The 24,227-nt window shown below is 34.5% G+C and overlaps 1 protein-coding gene across 1 annotated transcript in view; it reads right to left on the bottom strand.

The window, feature by feature from the left end:
* Positions 1-23,542, bottom strand: part of Eaat1 (Excitatory amino acid transporter 1) — a 36,125-nt gene extending 12,583 nt beyond the window's left edge. The window contains exons 1-3 of the mRNA XM_073086234.1: positions 23,384-23,542; positions 5,828-6,110; positions 4,404-4,583 (exon numbers count right to left, since the gene is read on the bottom strand). Coding sequence (XP_072942335.1) covers positions 4,404-4,583; positions 5,828-6,093 — 446 coding nt within the window. The 5' untranslated portion in view covers positions 6,094-6,110; positions 23,384-23,542. The remainder of the gene's footprint in view (positions 1-4,403; positions 4,584-5,827; positions 6,111-23,383) is intronic.
* Between the last annotated feature and the right edge of the window lie 685 nt (positions 23,543-24,227).

Here is a 24,227-nt window from a genome sequence, read left to right on the forward strand (position 1 = left end):
ATACATATAGCGATTACTCTGAACTAACACAAAGGATCGTGTGTTTTATCAATTGCTTAAATCAAGCGGCTATTTAGTTACAACGATGCATTGTTGCACATATCTCAGCAATGCATCTAGATAGAAATATAATCCGGCTTAGCCTCCAGAGGTTTCCAATCTTCTTCATGACGCTACCCCCTAGTACGTAAAAATATTTCGCGATCTCTACCATTCAATGTTTCCAATTTGTATGTCAGTATGTCACAAACATGGATTAGTAAAGATTCATCATCAACCCATTATTGTCCCACTGCTGGGCACGGGTCTCCTCTCAGAATGAGAAGAGATTAGTAGGTATATAAATTATAATTAACATCTTTAGTATATAGATTATTATTCATATGTGTGTGTTTATCTTTAAAATTAATTATATATTTATAGTATTTATACCTGTATTTATATATATTAATACCTATTTATAAAACTTACTTATTCGTGCTGTTATGTTTAAAAAATTGTAAATCCGTAATTGGCTGTAAGAAATGCTATATAAGAAATGTATTTGTATGATTTTAAGAGCTGTGGATTTTGTAATAATTAAATAAATAAATAAATAAATAAGTCAGGCCATAGTCCACCGCGCTGGCCAAGTACGAATTGGTAGACTTCACATACCTTTGAAAACTTTTTTTTAAGAATTCTCAGGTATGCAGGTTTCCTCACGATGTTTCACTTCACCCTTTAAGCAAGTGATCATTAACTTCTAATACGCACATAACTTTGTAAAATCAGTCGTGCCTGGGATTTGAACCTGAGACCTCTCGATCAAGAGGCCGCGTTTCTTAACCACTAGGCTATCGCTACAAGAAAATGTAACCAGTTTTTAGAATTGAAATACACAGTTGCGTAAAAAAGTTTTGCCACCGCTTCCTGCTAAAATATTTGAAATACTTATTCATTTATTATGTAAATTACGCAGTATTAGTTATTTATTTAAATTTTCTCTAAAAATGTTTTTATTTGTGAAGAACTCAAAAAAATAACTGACAAATCAACCTTTTTGTGGCTTCATTCAATTTGTATGCGGCGAAGTATCTTTACTTATCAAATCACAAATATCAAATTCATACAAAAATATTTTGTAATCGTAAGCTATCGGTCAAATACATAACATCAGTACAATTGCCTTTAAATAGAATTTTTTGGTAAAAATATCTCGTTTTGAACTTATATTTCTAAACTCAACCTTTGTATCCTAATCGACTCTTTCATAACGGTTTTGCAACTCCCGGGGGTCGCGGGGGGTTTGAGAACCGCTGTTCCAACAATTTATTCGTGTTAGGATGTAATGTAATGCTAATTTGCTAGCTGCCTACATAATAATATGGCATACTGTTGTTATAACGCGATCTCATTCACTTGACGGTAATAGGCACTAACCTGCGTTAATTCTGCCATCCGTCCAAAATGTGCCAAAATAGTTTCGTTAATTGACAAAATGTATCATTGTTTAATTAATCATTTGACGTAGTTGGCAACACATACAGTAATCGTGTGTAACCGACCGGAAATACAAAGGTACTTTTATAGTGCAAATTGCCTATTTTTTAAATTATATTAAGTTTATTATATTAAATATAGATAACTTGTTTTACTTTAAAAAAAAACAAGTTATCTATCTATACTAATATTATAAAGAGGAAAACTTTGTTTGTTTGTTTGATTGTAATGAATAGGCTCAAAAACTACTGGACCGATTTTAAAAAATCATTCATCATTCGAAAGCTACATTATCCACGAGCAACATAGGCTATATTTTATATGAAATATATTTGATAAATAGATTTTGAGGCGGTACAAAGTTTGCCGGGTCAGCTAGTACTTAATATAATAAACAGAAAAACACGCATAGAAAATACAATTAAGTAACTAAACACTTTCTACACTCACAGACCCCCACACTAAGATTCCCTGTATCGTGGGTGCTACGAGTATGAACACACACATAGACAAATACACAAACACTCAGACTCAGAAACAGAAATCCAAATCCATCATTTAGATGTCTGTCTGGCCGGGGATCGAACCCGGGTCCCTCTGCGCGTCAAACCGGTATGGTGACCGCGCCGCCACGCGCGTCGTCAAACTTAACTTTTTGAAAAGTTAAGTTTTGTCTCTTATTTGACCACTGATTATTTTCTTTCTCTTCATGGAACTGTTTGCCTATTATTATAGAGCAGGTGTTCACAACCTTCCACAGAAACGGAAGGATCGTTCCACAGAAACGGAAGGAACGGAAGGAGGAAGGATTTTTTCTAAACGAATCGCACTAGTTCTAGAACTTTTCGCCTGGCATCTTACCTATCACTTCTCTATAATGTTTTCAAACCTATATATTATCTACGAATTTAACCATTGTCCAGTCTTTACTGGGAATGCAAACTTGATAGTGACCGAGTTTTCATAACAAAAAATCAAGTTTTGAACTCGATTTGAATAATGACGTAATGAACGTTTCTTCTCGATTACCCAAAATAAAGTATTTGATGATGAAACTGAACCGTAACTATTTTTACGGCGACGTGTTTGTAACTGTGTCAAAGTTAATTAGTCGCCCGAAGTTTTCCGAGAGAAATGTTTCGAAATTATCGTCTGGCGTAAAAAAACATATACAGTAAAACCCGACTTAGGTTCCCACCACTTACGCGAATTCGAAATTCGAAGTGCGTATTGGTAGACTTCACATAACTTTGAGATTTTTTTTTTATAAATCTCTCAGGTATGCAGGTTTCCTCACGATGTTTTCCTTCACCGTTTAGCAAGTGATAATTTATTTCGAATACGCACATAACTTTGAAAAATCAGAGATGCGTGCGTGATTTGAACCTCAGACCCCTCGATCGAGAGGACGAGTTAACCACTAGGCTATCACTGCCTCAAAGTATCTATCTTAAAGTTATCTTTAGTAAACCTGTGCGATCTTCTACCTTCGACTTATATAACTCTCATAATCTGCTTACCACCCGTCAGCTATATATATTGCGTTCTGTGGAAAAAGTTCATCAGCAATAACCTTACATAAGTAGTCAGAATCACAAGCGTAGCAGACCTAAAGTTTGTCATATACCAACCTGTACAACAAAATTCAAGATACATATTTTTCCACATTTTATTTATATAAAATTGTATAAATTGTAAAATGTAATTTAATTTAATCCATATTTTGTTTTTTTGTTATTTTTGTGTTTTTTCTTGGTTGCCTTTAACATTATAATGTAATTAAATAGATATAATTTGTAATTAGTGTTAATAATAATTCTTATCATAATTTTTGTATTCAAAATGTATTGTTATTCGTTATAGTGTTGTGAATTGTAGTTTGTGCCCATAATTGAGGTGACATTCACCAAAATTGTATTGTATAGCTACGCCTAATAAAATGTATTAGTGTTTACTTCGTCGGCACAACAGTTAAATAAATAAATAATCCTTACCAATATTATAAATCCGAAAGTAACTCTGTCTGTCTGTCTGTCTGTTTGGTTGTCTCTTCTTCACGCCTAAACCACTAAACCGATTTTAATGAAATTTTGTACAAAGATAGCCTGAGACCCGAGAAAGGACATAGGATAGTTTTTATCCCGGAAGTCCCACGGGAACTAGGGATGGCGATCTAAGATCTATTAATCGGAGAATTGATGTTTTGGACCAAAAAAGAACGATTATTTTAATCGATATTAGAAAGGATTGAATCGTAAACTATGCATTTGATCAAGTGATGATCTTTAGCAAAGTTGTTGTCCAAGAGCCCGCGAAGGTTCCAGAGTTGGTACGACCAATTTTCGCCAGATGGTGTCACTGTCGTTCCAATGAAGGTACGAATTTTCAGTTTTGTGCATGTTAGTATGTCATATTATTTTCTTTTAAACGCGGGCGAAGCCGCGGGCAAAAACTAGTAAATAAATAAAAGAAGCAGTATAATAGCCAGTCTGCCACTCTATACAACACAACTGACAGCTTAAACATTTACCCGTTAACTATGTCAAAGCTGAAAGAAGCCACTATAAAATATTTGTTGCAACTAAACTATAATGAAACAGAACAACTGTTATAAGATATTATTTGCTTTCATTATATCAGTGCTAGTGAAATTCGGATCACACACACTCTTTCGCTCACAAACACTAAGACACACCATCATATACACACACACACACACACACACATACACACACGCTAATATGAGTTGGACACGCTTGTAATTTAAATAGTCATAATTCTTGAAACATGTGTGTGTATATTTGATTATTTTTTTGTCCTGGTGATGACCGGGGCACCCAGTAATACGGGCTACAATCACGATCGACCACCAGAGTTACTTTCGGATTTATAATATTAGTAAGGATAAGGATTAAGCTTACCTTAATAAATCCAAAAGGGTGTCAGACGTCAAAGTGTCTTTCATGACCAGTTTGGTGGCTTTCGGCTGGCTGTAGGCTTCGGAGTTTCTGCCCGGCTGGATGGTGGTGACCAGCGCGATGCCCAGCATCACCGCGCAGATGGTGGTGGTCATGTAGTAGATGATCGCTCGGAAACCGACCCTGCGGAGGAGATTGGGTGAAAAACAAAACATAAAAGAATATGAACGTACCTAATATTAAAAATATTTAGTAACAGGCATTTTCTTGCATTTTCCTTAGAAAACCTGTCATTCGATGCCCATTTAATGGGGATGTGTAAAAATAATTGGTCAATTTTAGGGCGTTCGCCATATTAGAATTACAATGACGTCACTAAGCATGAGTCCAACACAAAAGTGTACTTATGCAAAAATTCAGCTTAATGTGTTGGTAATGGTTGGTAAAAAATTTTGATCCTCACAAACGTACAAACTAACAAGTGATTAAAAAAAATGTCTCAATTCTCATAGTAGGTCTATCGCAGTTCGTAATCATAGTAACTATCTTTTAAGATTTTCACAATCTACAAATGGCTGAGAGTAGGACGGAATTAGTATTGCAACGACGCACTGGTATGTGCTTAAAATAGACGCTCCAACTATATAAATATCAAATATATAAAATCTATATAAATATAATATTTGATCTGATATAACCGCTGAATAATTATACATAAAATTATAATAAGGGTTCTGATTCACCTTTGATTTGTAAAAACATTACGAACATAAGTTTTCATAGTTGCATTTAAATAAAATTTAACCAGTAATTTTTAACATTTGTTCTACTCTATTAACCTAATTTTGTGACAGTCACTTAACAGATTATAATCCCACTGCAAATTGGTTGTACATAATCAAACTGTAAATATTTAAATACTCGCCATCCGCTTAACATGTCACATTCACGCACTTCTATTGTATCATACACTTGGTATGGAATTTGAATTTAGAATACTAGTCGTAAGTGAATGACATTATCATCTACGTTTATGTTAGTTTGATTATTTATTCCCGCGCTTTTTGCGTTATTTTTTTAATCGTATATCCGTCTTATATAACTGATTTTATTTTGTTTATGGTAATATTTTGTTTTTATAAGTAATTTTATTTATTTTTAAACATAATTTAAACACAATTTTATTAAACGTAATAGAATGCACAATGACAAGCAATACAATTTTGATAATATTTTCAAGGTACAGGTATTTTAACAGATAAAAAACTCACTATTTTATGTTTTTTTTTTTTTATTTAAATTATGAAGATTAAAAAAATGCGCACTTACTTCGGTTTGATTTTGTAATCGTAATTATAAAAATTCAAATATTTCCACAAACATTATTTTATTGTTCTTATGTATATATACTAAAACTGTATACATACCTGCCCGAGAGACTGAGATCAAGGGAACCAATGGCGGACACGATGGAAGACACAAGAAGTGGCACTATGAGACACTTGAGCATCCGTAGGAACAGCTCCCCAGGGAACTGGAAGTACATGACCTCCCGCCGAGACCACTCATGGCCAAACGCCCTGAGGCCACTGCCCAGTAGCGTTCCAGAGATCACGCCGATAATGGTGAGGAGGGTCAGCAGGTTCTCCCGGAGGAAAACGGTACAGGCGGCCCCTCTTACCTGGAGCGGCATTTTGTCGGCTCCGAGGTCTGGAAAAATAAAAATAATTCATTAAAAAAACTACAGCTTTTATCTTAAATGTTATTTTTTACAGGCTGGTAGATCCCCTTTTTGTCAGCTATGGGAACACCACAACCACACTCATTTCTGCCTTATAACAGCAGTGTTAAGCGCTGCTGTGTTCTGGTATGAAGGGACTCATACGAAGGGAGACAGACTTTTCCGAGGCGTTCCAGCTTAGTCCTCAGGGGTAGCGGCGCATCTGTGGCCGACCTCAGGTAGGAATATATAATCATTTCTGGGGTTGATTGCAATTGTCCACGGCAGTAGCCACTTACCATCAGTTTCACTGCATGCTCGTCGGTTATTCCTGTTATATATTATAAAAATAATGTCTCCCATATTTTATATCAAATTTTATTGTCTCGTACAATATTCACATCTTTAACGCTCTCTGTTTTATAAAAGGACCGTCCCTAAAAAGGTCAACATGAGAACGTGAAGAGCGCTCAATGTAAGTAATATCAAGACATCTTGACATTAATTTCAGGTGTTTTGAGGCTATTCTTTTACATAATAGCAACCGTTAGCTACTTTACTTGAAGGATGAGGCGATTAAGCAGACAAGACTTATAAATGCGTCTTTTAAAAAGGACTAAAAAGAATAAAAAGACTCTTTTTTATTCTTGATCTAGATATCAACTATTGTTTTATATCTTTGTCAGATTTTATGGACAAACGAGCTTTTGTCCGCGGCTTCGCTCGCGTTACGAAGTAATATTTTCATCCCCTATTTTATCCCCTTGAGGGTAAAATTGATCAAAATCCTTTCTTAGCGGATGGCTACGTCATAACATCTACCTGCATGCCAAATTTCAGCCCGATCCGTCCAGTGGTTTGGGCTGTGCGTTGATAGATCACTATGTCAGTCAGTCACCTTTGAGTTATATATATTTAGATCATATTTTTCAATTCCTGTACCTACATACATTTATTTTTGTTCACGATAGAAAAATACATTTGTAAATACTTTGGCACTACCTACTTTAAAATAGTTTCATTACGTTTCAGTGTTTCATGTATGAACACTGTTTAGGGGCAAAGCGTAGTATTTGCCTTTTTTTTATAATATAAGAGTAGCAGACGAGCATGCAGTCCGCCTGATGGTAAGTGGCTACTGCCGCCCATGGACATCTGTAATCAACCCCAGATAGGATTAGATATTCCTACCTGAGGTCGGCCACAGATGCGCCGCTACCCCTGAGGACTAAGCTGGAACGCCTCGGAAAAGTCTGTCTCCCTTACCACACCCTTCAAACCGGAACACAGCAGCGCCTAACACTGCTGTTATTAGGTAGAAATAGGTGTGGCGGTGGTGCCGCCGGAGTCGAACCACAAAGGGTTCTACCACCTTCAGCCTTAAAATAACAAATAGCTTGCCTAAAAATATGTAACCCTGTGTAAAAGCTGAAAAAGTGTGTGTGTGTGTGTGTCAGCTTTAACGCACACAGGAGTTTACTCCTATACAATACATATTATTATATGATTTCAAAGTAAAAAAAAAGGTATGAGGCTCAGAAAGACATAATACTTTTGTATGAATTTCAATCCTTATAATATTTCTTTAGCGGCCTAATAAAAATCGATTCTTAAGGAATATAATTAAAAAATCCAGACGACAGACATATAAGAATTCTTTAAAAGAATGCTGATGACTTTAGCTTTTCAGTAAAATCCTTTTGTCTCCATCGTATTCAGTCGGGCTTAGTCCTTTAAGAGCGGCTTTCATGCTCTGTCCATAGGGAATTGCTTTTATTCCTGTTTAAACTTAGGCTAATGTCTGGAGACTTTCTCTTGAAGTACTGGTTTAGAAATAACATCTGTACACACAATGTTTCATTGTAATTTTCATTTTGTTTTATTTATATTAATGTTTTATATGTATCGTTTAATACTGGCACATTAATAAAATGATTAAAAAATGCCGAATATAAATTAAAAAGAACATTTTAAAAATAGAACGGAATGAAAAACAATTGACTGTAGTATGTGGTGAAAAAAGTCCGGACTTTGCTTTCGGGAATAAACTGTCTGATATTTATAACTGCGTAATTAATTGAACTATACAGTAAAATAGACGTTTTCTACGACATCTTCTGATTAATTTTTAGGTGATTTTTTTGTGTTAAAAAGTTATTATATAATCAATTAAAATATATTCAAACTGTCAGATATAGAATGTATAATATGGATGGATAGATTTCGTCTTAGCGATTATATAAGGGCTCAGACTCACACTGCTCTGGTGGCTATATAATGATTTTCTCATCGATTTAAGAAAAGGTAAGCGCATTACAACTAATTTTCTTTGTATAAGAATACCTAATGCTAAAAATCGGTTTGTGAATAAATCTGTTGTTTATGAGCAAAAGATTGCACAAAATCGGAATTAATTAATAGAAAAAATGTATACAATTAGTCGAATACTTATGTCGCGTCCAGACGCTTGGTTTTTGCCGCAAACTCAAAACATCCTCAAACGTTTGACTTGATGTCTACGCTACAAACACTTGTAAACCTGTACCCTTACCAGGAGTTTTTACGTTTCGACAAATATGACTGTTTTGGTATTTGTTTACTTATTTGCCCATACAAATTCCAATCAGCGCCCCTAGTGGATTGTGTCAGAACTAGGAAATCGTAAACAAATACCAAAACAGTCATATTTGTCGAAATGTAAAAACTCCTGGTAAGGGTACTGCACGAAACAAGTCAAACGTTCTGTCCACACACTTGAATTCGTGACTGTTTGGTAAACGTACCAGCGTAGCGTAATGCTTAGCTGCATAAAAATCATTTTGCAATACTGTTTACATTTGATACTTCTATTCGTATAATTAATATAATGCAGTAATTGGCAGAACTGATTCTCATTGGCACAAAATTACCTTATTAACCCTGACCTAGTGTACCTACGTAGGCGGGAAATGATTTGGCACGCATCAATGAGACCTATTATGATATTCATCTTCAACTCATTACCGTTCTGAATTGGTGTTCTTTGATTGAAAAGGAATAGGCTAGTTTATATTGGACGGAAAAAGCGTGAGAAATAGCTGATTTGGATATAGAGGAAATTGTAGAAATATCAATTAGACGAGGCTTATGGCCAGCTATAGACATTCAACGGTGCGATGGATTTTCATGCCTTTTTAGGTTCGGTGCCCAAAGGGTAAAAACAATACCTTGCTACTGAGCCTCAGGTGTCTGCCTGGTTGTCTGTATTAGGGCTCTATCTAATGAATGTTATGTAAATGGACGTTATGGTGGAGGTACAGAATCTTACGTTTTTATTTATCATCACATTAAGATCGCGAAGAGTTATATGTTTGAAACTAAAAATCATATATTATAAACAAAAAGGCACATGTCACAAGAAAATTTGGTAAATATAGTAACAGATAGATTTATGAAAATTGATTCACACCGGCAACATTTAATTGGCTCTTAAAACCGTTACAAATTCGTGCTTTTGGCACTGGCCACCTAGCGTTCCATAGATAATTCAATTTCACACCCTATGAGTTATAGGGAAAATGCATGGCGTCATTCTCCAAAACAGAATGCGGCGACTGCGTATTAATAATTATAATTAATAGTTACTTTTAACTAATTAAAATTAAATTCGAGATACGATAAAATTGTTAAGATTCTGATTTCTTCCTGAGAATAATAAATAACTTGGTGCAATTTTATATTTTATTTCTAGTAAACAAATAAACTAAATAAAGTAACTAGTTCCAGAGCTAATCGAAAGCCTCATACATACTTCGTTTATATAAAGTGTGTAAAACAATATTAAAATAATAATATCAAGCACCCCTTCTTTTTCAGATAAATATGTTTTAAAGTTGTTAAACAAAATATTACAGTATTTTTAAACGACTTCCCAAAGAAAAGTGGTTATTTATTCAACACGTATTTTTATTACTTCAGTTTTTAATTCGATTGGCGAGGGTTCCCAAAGTATTGTAGAAGTGTGTTACAATGATCAATTGACATCAGATGAGCTGTTTTTATGTTTGTTATTTGTTATTATTAGTATATGCTTCTAATTATGTAATAAACGCGTTAAAATATAATTTGGATTAACTGTACCGTAATTTTATTCAAAAGGATATAATTATAAACTTATTATAATACATATAATGTATATATGTAAATATATTCCGTGATGTAGATACTTAAATGATGTAAATACAATAGTACTAAACATAGTAATATTCATGTATTAAACATAATTAATCAACACCTACGCCATTAATCACCCACAACGTAAGTTTAATTCTAGATTGTTTATATTTATTACTTCGTATACTAGTACATGCAAGCCGCAATTCTTGTAAAAATAAGCAAAAGTTTATTTTTATAATATTAATGTTGTAAACGAGCATGCAGTCCACCCAACGGGAAGGTTTCCACCGCCCATAGACATCTGTAGTCAACCCTAGATAAGATTAGATTTCTACTTGAGGTCTACGACAGATGCGTTGCTACCCCTGAGGATTAAGTTGAAACGCCTTGAAACCTGTCCTTACCACACTTCAAACCAGAACACAGCAGCGCTTAACACTGCTGTTATTAGGCAAAAATAGGTGTGGCGGTAGTGCCGCCGGAGTCGAACCACAAAGGATTCTCCCACCTTCACAATATTAAATAAAAATAAATAAAAATAATAATAATAAATAAAAAATAAAAAAATACAACTATTTATTTTAAATGGGATGAATAAAATGCAATAGAGACTTTTCGTAATGCATTTTGATTTATATAGAAAATGTTTGCAACATAATTAATCCTTATCAATTGTGTATAAATAACGTTCTGATTCGAATATAGAAGTTTCCGATAAGGATTTTTAAGTACCATTTACTATATTAAAGTGCAATAACATGGTTTAAAATAACAGTAGGTAATTTAAAAGGCGATGGAACTGGTGTAATTCGACTAAATTGGTACCAGCGCTTCACCTATTTCTATCGTAAAGCAGTTCTTGCCTTTTGATTGTGATGATGAAGAGTGTGGTTGCCTGCTGAGTTATGAAAGGTGCGAAGGTGCTATAGTAGTTTTTATATTACAGAAGTAGCAACCGAGCATGCAGTCCACCTGATGGTATGTGTCTACTGCCGCCCATGGACATCTGTAATCAACCCCAGACAGTATTAGATAGATATTCCTACCTGAGGTCGGTCACATATGCGCCGCTGCCCCTGACGAGTAAGCTGGAACGCCTCGGAAAAGTATGTCTCCCTTACCACAGCATTCAAACCAGAACACAGCGGCGCTAACGCTGCTGTTATGAGGCAGAATAGGTGTGGCGGTGGTGCTGCCGGAGCCGAACCATAAAGGGTTCTACCACCTTCAAGAAAAGGCTACATTAAATGCAATATCATATTGTAACAATTGTTTACATTTTTCATTTGCAATATTGCATTAATGTCATTTAGAATTCCTACGTGTAGAAACAATGAATCCATATCTCATGAGTCATTAGCTGACTATTTCTCAGAACAATTAAACTCTGATTAACTCTTGTCACCATTAAATTAGGTCACTAGTTAAAAGGGTTCGGGTTCAAACCAAAGGACAGAAGGGAATTTTAATACAGAATAAATTTCTATTTCTGAACTTGCTTCTGAAGTTATTAGTAAATAAATTACGGCTTCTACAAATTTTCCGATGACTGTAGATCCGTTTGCGGGTCGACTGCGGAGATAAACTCGTTTTGTTAAGCGGAAGTTTACCTGTAGTTAAGATTTGAAGGGTGGTAAAGCAGGTACATTTATACGAGGCGTTCCAATTTAGTCGTCAGGGCAATGCATCTGTCGTCGACCTCAGATATGACTTAAATTCTGTCTTGTTTTTATTACATGTCCATGGGCAGTAATAGCCACTTACCCTCAGGTATATTGCATACTCGTTCGTGACTATTAAATATAAACTAAATTGTAACGTCTTTTGTTCTTTATGCATTACCTCTTTAACTAAAACAATAAAACCTATTGTTATATGACAATGATAATTTATTCAATCTAACAATTTTCCTGTATATTTTCCCGTAACCGATGTTAAGAAACCACACAGATACAATAAATTTAAATGAGACACGTGTACAGTTGTACATACACAACATGCATATTTATCTTATGTTATACGAGATATTGCCCGCGGCTTCGCTCGCGTAACGAAGTAATATTTTCATCCCCTATTTTATCCCCTTGGGGGTAGAATTGATCAAAATCCTTTCTTAGCGGATGCCTACGTCATAACATCTACCTGCAGGCCAAATTTCAGCCCGATCCGTCCAGTGGTTTGGGCTGTGCGTTGATAGATCACTATGTCAGTCAGTCACCTTTGAGTTATATATATTTAGATTAGCTTGACGGTGAACTCAGTTTATTGTTAAAAGGTAAATTTTAAAAGAAGAGAGCTTATAATACGCCATAGAGAAAGAGGAAGAGTAGGAAATTTTTCCGTCGGAAATCTTATACGACGGCTTCAAATACCTTCGTATGTTTTATACATTTTAGGATTGCATACCCAAAGGGTAAAGACGGCACCCTATTACGACTATTACTAGTTACTAGTCACAGGGCTCTATCTTCTGAACCGTAATAGATAAACACTTGTTATTTTTACAGAGTATGTATAAGACCGGCCAGTAGGCGCCCTAACAACATACAATAAAAATAAAAAGATATGAAAATTTTGTGGTACGGAACCCCAGGTTTGCGAGTTCGACTTGCACTTGATCAATTATTTATATTTATCTTTCCCTATACAATTTTGACTAATCTAATTTGAGGACCAAAAGTTACTCCGGATAGTGTCTCTTGACTGAGCTGGCTCTATTTCTTTCTTATTTTTCTCCCATTATATTTATTGCAAGTATATTCGATGTAAAACACAATGTGTTTACATTTCATAGTATTACGAATTTATTCGCATACCAATAATACGCTCACTAACTATAAATCCATTCGACATGAACGAAAACCATTTAATCACTCTCCATTATTATATTCAGTACCCTTAGTATGAGTTTTACGTTTTTACAAAAATAAACGTCATTGTATTTGTATGTATTTCCCATACATTTCCAATCAGTTCTGATACAGTCCGCTAGGTACGCTGATTGGAAATGTATGGGCAAATACGTAAACAAATACAAAAACAGTCAATTTTGTAAAAACGTAAAACCTCATACTAAGGGTACAGGAAACTTCTCACACAACTACCAACGTGCACGTACGACACTAATACTTATACACGTGTAATATTACATGTGTTACAAGCACGTGGACATCTCGGACGAGTGCCAACGATGCTCAAATAACAGCTCATTAAACAGCTGCTTTTGTTTATTTTAAACTATACTAAGGTAAAGTCACCTAAGTCCGAGGGGTTCTGAAATTGGCACCAAATTCCGCGGTATTTAGTAAAACAGCTTTTACTAATTATTTACGAAATTGTTTTTACTGAAAGGTATCTCATTTAGTAAATAAATTATCACTCTATTGTTACATACCCATCATAATAGCATTATGTGTATTGTTTTTAAAATAATCTCATAGTTTTGAACTAGTGACTAACTCAAACGTATGCTTCATACATTTTGGGCCTTTTGCACGTGAATGTCACCATTTCTCAAATAGTGATTATTTCGATAAATTTACATATGTGTGATAGTATTTCGATGAAAACATTATATGGATTATATATGGAATCGAAAACAATTAAATATTGTGCTTATTTCTTAACAGATAAGGGTAAAAATAAGTTTAAATATGCAGCGGCATTAGGTGCCAAATATTTTAGGCTGTCCCTTAAACCGAGGTATACCACGGAATAGCAATTTCATAAACTTGTTGTTAATTTCAATTTTAGTAGTTGTTTTTATGAATAAGCACGTCTTGCTCCGGATTTGACTAATTTAATACTCAATTAATATTGAAACCATTTTCCGAGGTACTGAATTATACTGCATTACCTAATTATATAATACCAAAGATGACCTATCTATGTACTTTCCTAATTTTTTCTATGGGACAATTAAGGAGAGAAAATGAAGTTCATCCAGATATCGATGTAATATTGAACAAGTATTGTATATTATTACATACATATTTCAATAAAGCATCTTTCTGCCTCTAAATTGTGTAAAACGCTTTTATTATTTAATAATCGGAATTTGGAAACGTGATTTTTAGTTATGAAACGCTATTCCGATGTATATATGTCGGAATTAGGTTATATGGGCACATTAATCCGCGGCATAACGACAAAATACTATACAGGGTGTTTAAAGTTTTAAGCGGTTTTTAAGAACGTTTCTATTGTTTGTATCAGTAATTCGCTTAATCCTAAATAATGAATAATAAACATTGTTATACGACTTTATTAGTTATTTAATTAAAAACTAGAACATTTTACGATGTTTTGATTCGATTAAATTACTCAAAACAAAATAATTCTACAAACCGCATATGATATTCCATATTATTATTATTTCTGGTGTATGATTATAAGCCCTAGTATAAAGTACATTAAAGAGAATGTCCAAAATTTTATTGCAGATACACGAATTGACCGTGGTTTTAAACAAATTAACATGAAATAGAATAAGATAAATTAACCATGAAGAATAAGTTAAATTAACCATTCAAGAAACTATATTGTAACAAAGTTTTATTTTGGCAGTTTCCCTTTATTCCTAGCTAAGAATACTTTTCATAAAGCTACTCTTTAAAAAATAAAAAAAAAAATTGAAACCTGAGTAAATAAATAATATTTATTATCTCTTTCACTCCCTTATTTTGTATACTCGGAATTAGGAATCAAATACATCGGAATAAGGATTTTTACATCGGAATTAGGGTTTTCTGACTTGGTTCATATTTATTTTAAATACACATTTAAATTAATATTTTACCGTAAAAAGTCGAGTCTATTTCAAAAGAACACATACTAAAGCTTTTGATAAAATTGTCTAATTCCTTTTTAAGCCACAGTAAATGCTTAATATTTGACGCTCTTTCTAGTTTTGGTGAAAATACCGCGGAAATAGGTGACTTTACCTTATCGCCCAAGTTGTGATACAAAAACCCTACCACCACCAAACCAAACATAACGCAACTGTGTGTGCGGGGTGCATATTTGTATGAAAATGCATAGTTTTTCTTTTTTACATAATTTTACGATCTTAATTCACAGTGTGAACGATGTGGCCGACTATTGTATTGGAAACACACATTTTTAGCGAATTAGGAGCTACAAAGAGCTGTAACGATACCTATCACCGAATTCAAATAGGCCAGAAACTCAACCTAAAGTAAATAACAAAATAAATGTAATTTTCATTCATATACTAGAACTAGTTACATGGGTCCAAAGTCCTTCTTAATCTGACTACTGTCGTTCTGCGAAAGAGAACTTTGTTACTCACACGAAGAGGACATAGGTACTACGAGTACATGCATTCGATATGAAAATATAGGTTCCCCAGAAGACTAATATAGGAACAGCAGAAAAGCATGCAGTCCATCTAGTAATGGTGATGTTAAGAGGCTATTGCCACCCATGGACATTTGTATTCAATGCCAGATAACATTGGATTGCTACATAGGGTCGGCCACAGTCTCCCTTACCACACCCCTTGAACCAGAATACACAAGGATTTAACACTGCTATTATCAGGCTCAAATATGTGGTGCTAGTACCGTCGGAGTTCTACCAGTTTCAAACCTTTACCACAACGATCCTTAACAACAAACAGCTACCCCTACAAATTAGACCAATCGGATCCTATCACTTCCTCCAGATTATTCCCATTGTTGGAACGTACACGCGTATCATTTACAAACTGATTTGCAACGAGCGGTCTCATCCTGCTCGCCCCTCCGGTAACGCCGCACAGCGATCGCCACGCTCCCAACGTACCTGAGGCTGTGCGTGTGAGCGAGGGGCTCGCGATCGCTAAATCAAGATTTCCGTGCAACATCCGCAAGGGGCCAGCTCCCACGTGCGCAATTGCGACGTATTGGTTAGTGATTCGGTGTCTGATACCACTGGGGATTTCTGATACACTAATGGATTGGACGAAAACAAATTTGTTAATAATGATAATAATATGTTTATTGCCCCAAACACAAGAAACAAATAATTTACAGACAATAATCAGACATAAATAGAGATACAAAACATAACATACAAAATAATGTCCAACAAAAGCAAAGTAAATGAACAATGAATGGAAGGGCAAAGGAAGTGGCTCAGCATTATGCTGGCTCGTGACGTAGCAGCCGAGCAGCGCTGTTTTTCAGCCTCTCCCTACTATTAGCAATAATCTTTTTGCTCATAATATACTGGATAGGCATGAGGCAATAAGGGTAACTAAGTAATGAATTACCATTAAGTTTACGTTGAAATAAATCATCTGTATTATATGACATGCATTTTTTTAAAATCTCTGTAACCTTTTTGAAAGATATGTAAGATCACTATTTATTTTTAGGGATAGCATTTCCTACTTGTCTAGACAGGTGGACTATGGCCTTCACATTGGAAGAGTTTGATGGCCAGAATTGGACGGTAGTTGATAATAATGATATTCAAAATAGGAACATTCGCGATGATGTGACTCATCCACATCATCACGAGTTGAACTTTTTAAAATTGACAATAATCTAAATTGATTTGTAATTTATAATGACCAGTTAGAATTTATAAGAACTGAAATGAAAGAAACTTTCAGTTAGTCTATACTTTTTATCGCCTACAATTTTAAGGATTAATATGAAGAATTTGAAAAAAGCTCAAATAAGAACAATGAATCCACAAGCATACAGCTAATAACACATCATACCTAATTACAAAAGTGTAAAATTGCCACGTGCCAAAGAACGAATGAATGGTTGATCGAAAGAGCGGCAGATGCGCAGTTGCCATAATCCCCGAAGTAGGCCGCACTGATCCCCGCTTGTAGCAAGTGGGGCAAGTGGGGATGACGGCTCGAGTGCAACAAGTCTCGCTCTTCACTTCACGGACTTGTGGATGTGTTGCATTATCTGTATTGTTGTATATGTATGGAACATACTGTACCACAGATAATATGAACAATGAGATGAAAAAAAAAATGTGTGGCTAAAAGAAGAGAATCCAAATTAATGTTTTGTTTTAAAACAATGTCACCAATAAAACATAAATATTATTCTAATAACCATATCAACATTTAATCGCACAAATAAAACTATATCAATGTTATTATGTAAATAGAAGAAGCAAAAATAAAAATATATTTAGAGTATAATTAAGTACTGTAGTAATGTCAATAATAATTCCAAATTGTTAATACAGTCTGTATGATATACTCTATAAATTTACTCATTATTTTCAAATCGCCAATCTATCACACGTTTACTCCATAGAGCAGCAATGGAACTTTAAAATGTTCATATTATGTTGGATAATTATAATATGAAGTAGTGTTCACCCAAACCATGCATTTTCATATCACCTACTTATTGATAACAGTAGACAAAGCTCGCTAACTACTAACTAAATAGAACTTACTAAATAGAAAGAAAATCGGTTGACAGACAAATGAGAAAATGAGAAAATACTGAAAACTTTGTATTCGTCTTTGCCTATTTCTTTCATAGATTAGTAAAGATTACTCACTCCTAACAAGAAAATGTAAAACGTTTTGACAATTGAAACTGTCACTGTCATCTATTTTCGTGTTTGAAAAACATTAAACAAATGTATTTTTGAGATCATTTACGAATGAAATGATAGTTCTCCGCACGTTTTTCTTCGATTTCGTGTTTTTGCACCACTTAACTGCACATGTCGGCATTGTTCTGCGTAAATTACACCATGACCGCCATTAAAATGGCTGTCACATTGTCAGCCGTTTAATGGCTTCCTTCTATTACAAGGCGGTGAGATATCTATACTTATCTATGATTTCTTTCTTAATTGTTAAGGAGTTTTAGTGAAAGAATTTTCTTATAATAAATAAAAACGTGTCCTCACGTTCAGACACAATTATATTTACGAAGTTTTAGAGAGTTTGTTCATAAAGACTTCAACGCGCGTCTGTTTAACCTTTCAAGTGTTATTGATATCCTAATTAATTGTTACATTGTACTCTCCTTGGGTTGAAAGTTTTTTTAAATATTTGATTTAAATTTACTTTGTTGTTATAATTCTTAATTATATTTAAGGTGGTTTTTACCTTATAACTGCTGTATTTCGGTTTGAAGAGTGTGGTAAGATACTTGTCCGAGACATACCAACTTAGTCTCAGGACTCTTATCAAGAGTCGATTGGGGGAAAGTCTGGCTAGCCGTTTGCCCGATTGCGAAAAAAGTTATCTAGACTATGACCTTAAAACTCGTGATCATAGTAGGAAGTATTCACGACAGTATGTAATTTACACAATTCCCCTACTTTTCTTTTCACCAAATTTCACCCATTTTTTTTAAATTTTGCAATGTTTGAATCCAGAAGTTTGACACAAGAACTACTTGCTTCAGAGTTTTATTTATCGCATTTTCACGAGTAAACTTTTTAAACCAATAACGTTAAAGGTTTTAAATTCAATGGACCTCTATATTGAACTTCAATAAAGATTGAAGGCCTACCTAAAGGCGGTCAGATGCTATGCTACTCTTGAAAATTAAATTGGGATGTCTCAAAATTATTAACACTAATGTTATAAGACTCACTATGTAATATTAACCCAAAAACTTTTGACTTTGCTAATGATCACTGTGTAACATATACTTTATTTATTCCAAGATCCCAATACTATTACAAGTTTGTGGATAAAATAGCGCTAATATTTTTTTTAATTATTTGTGTATAACGAATGGAACTGGAAAATTGAGGACACATAATTAATAAATAAGTGAATGACGAATAAGAAATCAGTAACCACTTGTAGTATATGCCCTTTCACCTTTTTCGCGTACCATCTCATAAATGTGACTTTGATTCGGATTTACAAACAAAAAGTAAAAAATAATAGCAATACCAAAAAATATTTCAATCTACATACAGTGAACTACGCGGAGAATAGTTAAAAAGAGTAAAAGCTCCGAGCCATAATGTCATTAGCCACAACAAAGCATGGCGAACGCAATTTGCGCAACTAGTGTTTCCGTTCCCGCCAAGGTTGCCAGCGGCAAAGCGACGTTGGTATTACATGGATACGTCCATACAACTTAAATCTGAACAGAATAACATTTATAAGGAAGAATGGAAAAGTAAGGGTTCCAAAAAGCGGTAAAAATTCTGAATATTTTAATTAATTTTATGCATTTATGATTTCTTAAATAAATAAATGTTTTTCGTCAGCAAACAAAATTCTGATTTTACTTTGGTTCCTCTTATCTTTTACCTCCACAGATTAAGAGCGTATCAGTTGTACCGTGGCAGACAAAACACTTATAGAAGAATAACTCCTATAAAATATAGATTCACATCTTTATTTTGGTCAATCTACATTTTATGGTACGTTATGGTTATCGGCGCTGTACCACAGACAATTCAACAAATCTGCTTTATAATAGGAAAACAACGATACGATACATATATATACGATATATCGTGATACATGGAGGAAACACTTCGAAAAACGTACGACACGTCGACCCTCTGCGTATTACTATATACAATATATACGTAAGAATTAGCCTTTATGTACTTAGAACCACTCTAAATCAATACATGCATTGATGGTTTCAAAGAAGAAAAACACTTTTATTTCAATTTCAGCGAACAGGAATACAAGTGTAAGCTGGAGAACCATAGGCACTTCAAGATATTAAAGGGTACTTGTACCAACCCCTAATAAGGGGAATACATACATAATAAGTGCCACTTGCTATTTAGAAGGTAACCCCTAACCATAAGTCTAAAATAAAACTTAGGTCCCACTTAAGTCCCTGTTAAACTTCAACAATACCTCTCTGAATCTGACGCAATACGCACATAATACATACTTTAAAGGTAGAACTAGTACAATATGATCTGGGGTGGGATACCACCACCATACCTATTTCTAATGTGAAGTAATTCTTGCATTTTGATGGAAGGGTGTCCATGCCGGTTGACTCACAGATAAGGCGACCTTCTTTGTCCGGATTGGAAACGAATTTATGATCGGCTTAGGTAGAACCCGTGTTCTATATGGAGTGGTCATAGGCGGCAATGACCACTTACTATCAGATTCGCATTCTCATTTACTGCTTCAATGAGCATGCATATATTATTATATCGTGCATATTGTCAAAAGAGGTATAGTCCGCGTACGCCTGCTAGTCCGCTCTGAATATAGAAATGAATCGCGTCGCCATAACAAATTGTATGACTACACCTGCTCGCAACAACTTCAGAGTGGACTAGCAGTTTGGCGGGGCCTATACCTTACCTAGTATTACAAGGTGATATAGATCTATGTCGTTCTAAAGAATTGTTACCATCTCGATACATGTTACACTCTATTTCAGTATTTATATTTATACTTATTTTGGCGATCAAGAGACAGATCAGAGTATATTTTTAGCATGGGACAAAGTTGCACACGCCAATGTAAAACACAATATTTAACTTTGACTTATTTATTAAAAATTATTATTTATCAAAGTAGTATAACTGTACATAACACATACGCATTTTAGATAGACACAGTAGATTAAGGCAAACTTCAGATTTCAGCATTAATATGATACATTAGGTAGTCTATACACAGGGCCGGATTTAAAGGAGGGCAACCGGGGCGGCAGCGCCGGGGCCTCCACCAAAGAGAGGCCCCCCCAATAGAGACGTCGGTTTTTTTTTTAATTCCGACTAGTAAACACTAGTAAAAAAAATATATCTTTTCCTTTGATACTTTTTTTCACTGTTTTACCTTTATCTACAGTACTTTATACAAACACGAATACTAGAAGAATCTACCTACGTTTCAAAATAAAATATTTATTGAAAAACTCAACTGAAAAAATTGATCATTTTATTCGGAAATTAATTTGGGGCCAGGGGGCCTCCACTCCTTTGTTGCCCCAAGGCCTCTAGACCTCTAAATCCGGCCCTGACTATACAGCCTGTTTTTTATTTGTAAAAAAACAAGAAAATTCCTCAGTAAATTAGATTGAGCGATGACTTCATAATGTAATGATATTATTTATAAATCATCACGTTCTGCTGTCAAAGAAACCTTGATGCATCGTTTAATAGTTAAAATAGGTACCTACGTAGGTATGTGATTTTATTATATACACAACAACATGCAACGAGTATAAAAGATAGTAAGGGCATGTACACACGAGCAACTACCACTGCAGTTAATGTGCAACATACATTTATCATCAGCTCATTCTTTTCTTTCAGTCACAATTTAACAATCCTTCCATTACATGAAAAACATCCTATGCACCAAGCTTTGTGAAGCAAGGATCGTTTTTGAAAATAGTATTGGATGTGAATGTTGCATGTACATCTGGTTTTGATTTGATAGGCACTTCTATGTCAAAATCTTTTTAATGGTAACGATTACATAAAATTAATTCATATACTTCACTACTTATTAGTAGGATGATTTGCGATTAGTTGGTATCCCAAGTCGTCAGTGAGAAAAGAGCCTAAGATTAATACATTAAGTATGCAATGGATTAATTGTTGTGATTATAATTTAAATGCATAATATGAAGTAACTAAAACAGTAAATCACAGGAGTTGTCAAGAATAGACCGATTGAATCACAATCGGAATAAGCAATGAATACTTTGATATGTAAAGTAGGTTGATATTGACTACGTGAGTTTCTTCCAGATACAGCCTAATCCATTGCCACTGAAGTTCAAGTTTTATGGAAGAACTCGCCCTTGCAAATTCTCCTTGTATTTGTAATATACATAAGAAAATCACTATTTTTATGATTTTTTATAAATAAGAAAATCACTATTTTGATGATTTTTTAAAGTCGTAACTGGTTAAGTCACTTTCAGGATAATTTTATAGCCGGTTTCAATTCGTAGAGACGCGCACACAATAAAAAGTTACAATTATTTTGAAATCAGATCCGTTAGACTTGTTTATTCGGTCCCTGATAAAATTTATAAAATTTTAAATTTATTTGTAACATTTTTTTAACTTTAGCGGCCTTATAAATCTGGGTAGGTACCCACATACATTAGGTATGTACATTAGGTATGTAGGTACATTACCTAATGTACCCAGTACCCAGAAGGTAAAAAAATAATCTTATCCATGCAAGATTGAATACACTTTAGAGAGAAAAGCGTTAGGATATAAAACTATAATATTGCACGTAACTTGCTTTGGAATATTATACAAATAAAATTAAAGTGTCCGTTTATAAAATATATACTAGCAGGTATAACTAAGCATAACAAAATAATAATTATTATTTTTGCCTGTCTGTTTGTTCCGACTAATCTCAAAAACGGTTGGACTTTCAGTAGCAGTTAACTGATGTTTATAAGGGGATACATAGGATACTTATATTTTAGAAAAAGTATTCTGCAAATAATTTTAAACTCAATAAATCTCTTGAGTATTGACACTTAAACGCGGGTAAAACCGTAGGGCGCAGATCGCAATATTTATTTTGAAAAATCTTCAAATTATGACTTTTGTGTCAGAAACCAAACAAAAACTTATTTGAAAATAAGAAACATCACGTTTATAATGTAAAACTTATTAGAAAATAAGAAAAAACACGTTTATAATGTTGTGCAAATGCACTTCCATACTATGATTTCCTTTCATCCAGATTTCCCTTATCTGTCGTCTGCAATTTACCGTTAAGCTCCGATTTAGTTAAGTGGCAATGTTTTAACAATTAAATTAGTCTAACAAGTCATTTTATATTCAACAACAACAGTTAATATATTTATATGTACAAGATGAAATTAAAACTATAAAGATTGCCAATTGCCAATATTTCATTGTCAAATAATTTGATTGTATAATATTTAAATTGCTATATTATTGAAGACTTACTAAATTATTTCTAACACCTAATTGATTTAACAATTAATTGGAAATGCAGTGATTGCGCTAAACATAAAATAATTTATAACATTGCCAGTTATTTCAAAATATACTTATAAATGAGGCGCATATTTTAAAAAAGGAATATAACTTTCCGACTTCTAAATCAACAAGTGTCAATAACTTTGTGCTCACAAACAAAAGTATCAAAAGCACTCACCGAATCAAAAATAATTGATAAATTAGCACGAATCACTGAATCGTTCGAGCGCCAGCCACTGCATAACTCTCGTGTGTATTTAGAGCGCGCGACACGTTCTCCTCGTTCGAACGCCGAACGCCGACTGAGGTGAGTTGATAAGCCGTTGTCTGGACATCCTCGATCCTGTGGGGTGAGGGGGAGGGGGGAGCGTGACGATTGATCTGCGATTTGGCTTCCGGCGGCGTTTCATGTCCTGAATGAAAACCCTCGTACGAGTACCTACGTCCTACGTCGTACGTGCGAAGCTACGCACTCACGCAATGTGTACTTATCTTGAATGAGTTGTAGATGCTAACTTCTCTTATTATTTACTAATAAAGCGTGTATACCTTGTAATTGTGATATTATGTACATATCCTTTTTTTTATAATATAGGAGTAGCCGACGAGCATGCAGTCCACCTGATGGTAAGTGGCTACTACCGCCCATTCACATCTGTAATCAATCCCAGATAGGATTAGATATTCCTACCTGAGGTCGGCCACAGATGCGCCTCGAAAAAGTATGTCTCCCTTACCACACCCTTCAAAACGGAACACAGCAGCGCCTAACACTGCTGTTATTAGGCAGAAATAGGTATGGCGGTGGTGCCGCCGGAGTTGAACCACATAGGGTTCCACCTTCAACATCTATGGGACAAACACAACATGCTTTATACATGTAGCTGTCTGTCCTATTTAAATATAGAAAATGCACCACTTTCACAGAAGCATTATGTATCTTCTATGGCTCTTAAATAATCTGAATGTCTAAAATTTAGGTAAAAGATAGTGATGGGTCGAAAACATCCATATAGTAGAAA

This window comes from Epargyreus clarus, unplaced genomic scaffold (genome assembly GCF_041222505.1).
Source record: "Epargyreus clarus isolate Ecla_fem2 unplaced genomic scaffold, WU_Ecla_fem_2.2 ptg000024l, whole genome shotgun sequence".
Classification (NCBI taxonomy): Eukaryota; Metazoa; Arthropoda; class Insecta; order Lepidoptera; family Hesperiidae; genus Epargyreus; species Epargyreus clarus.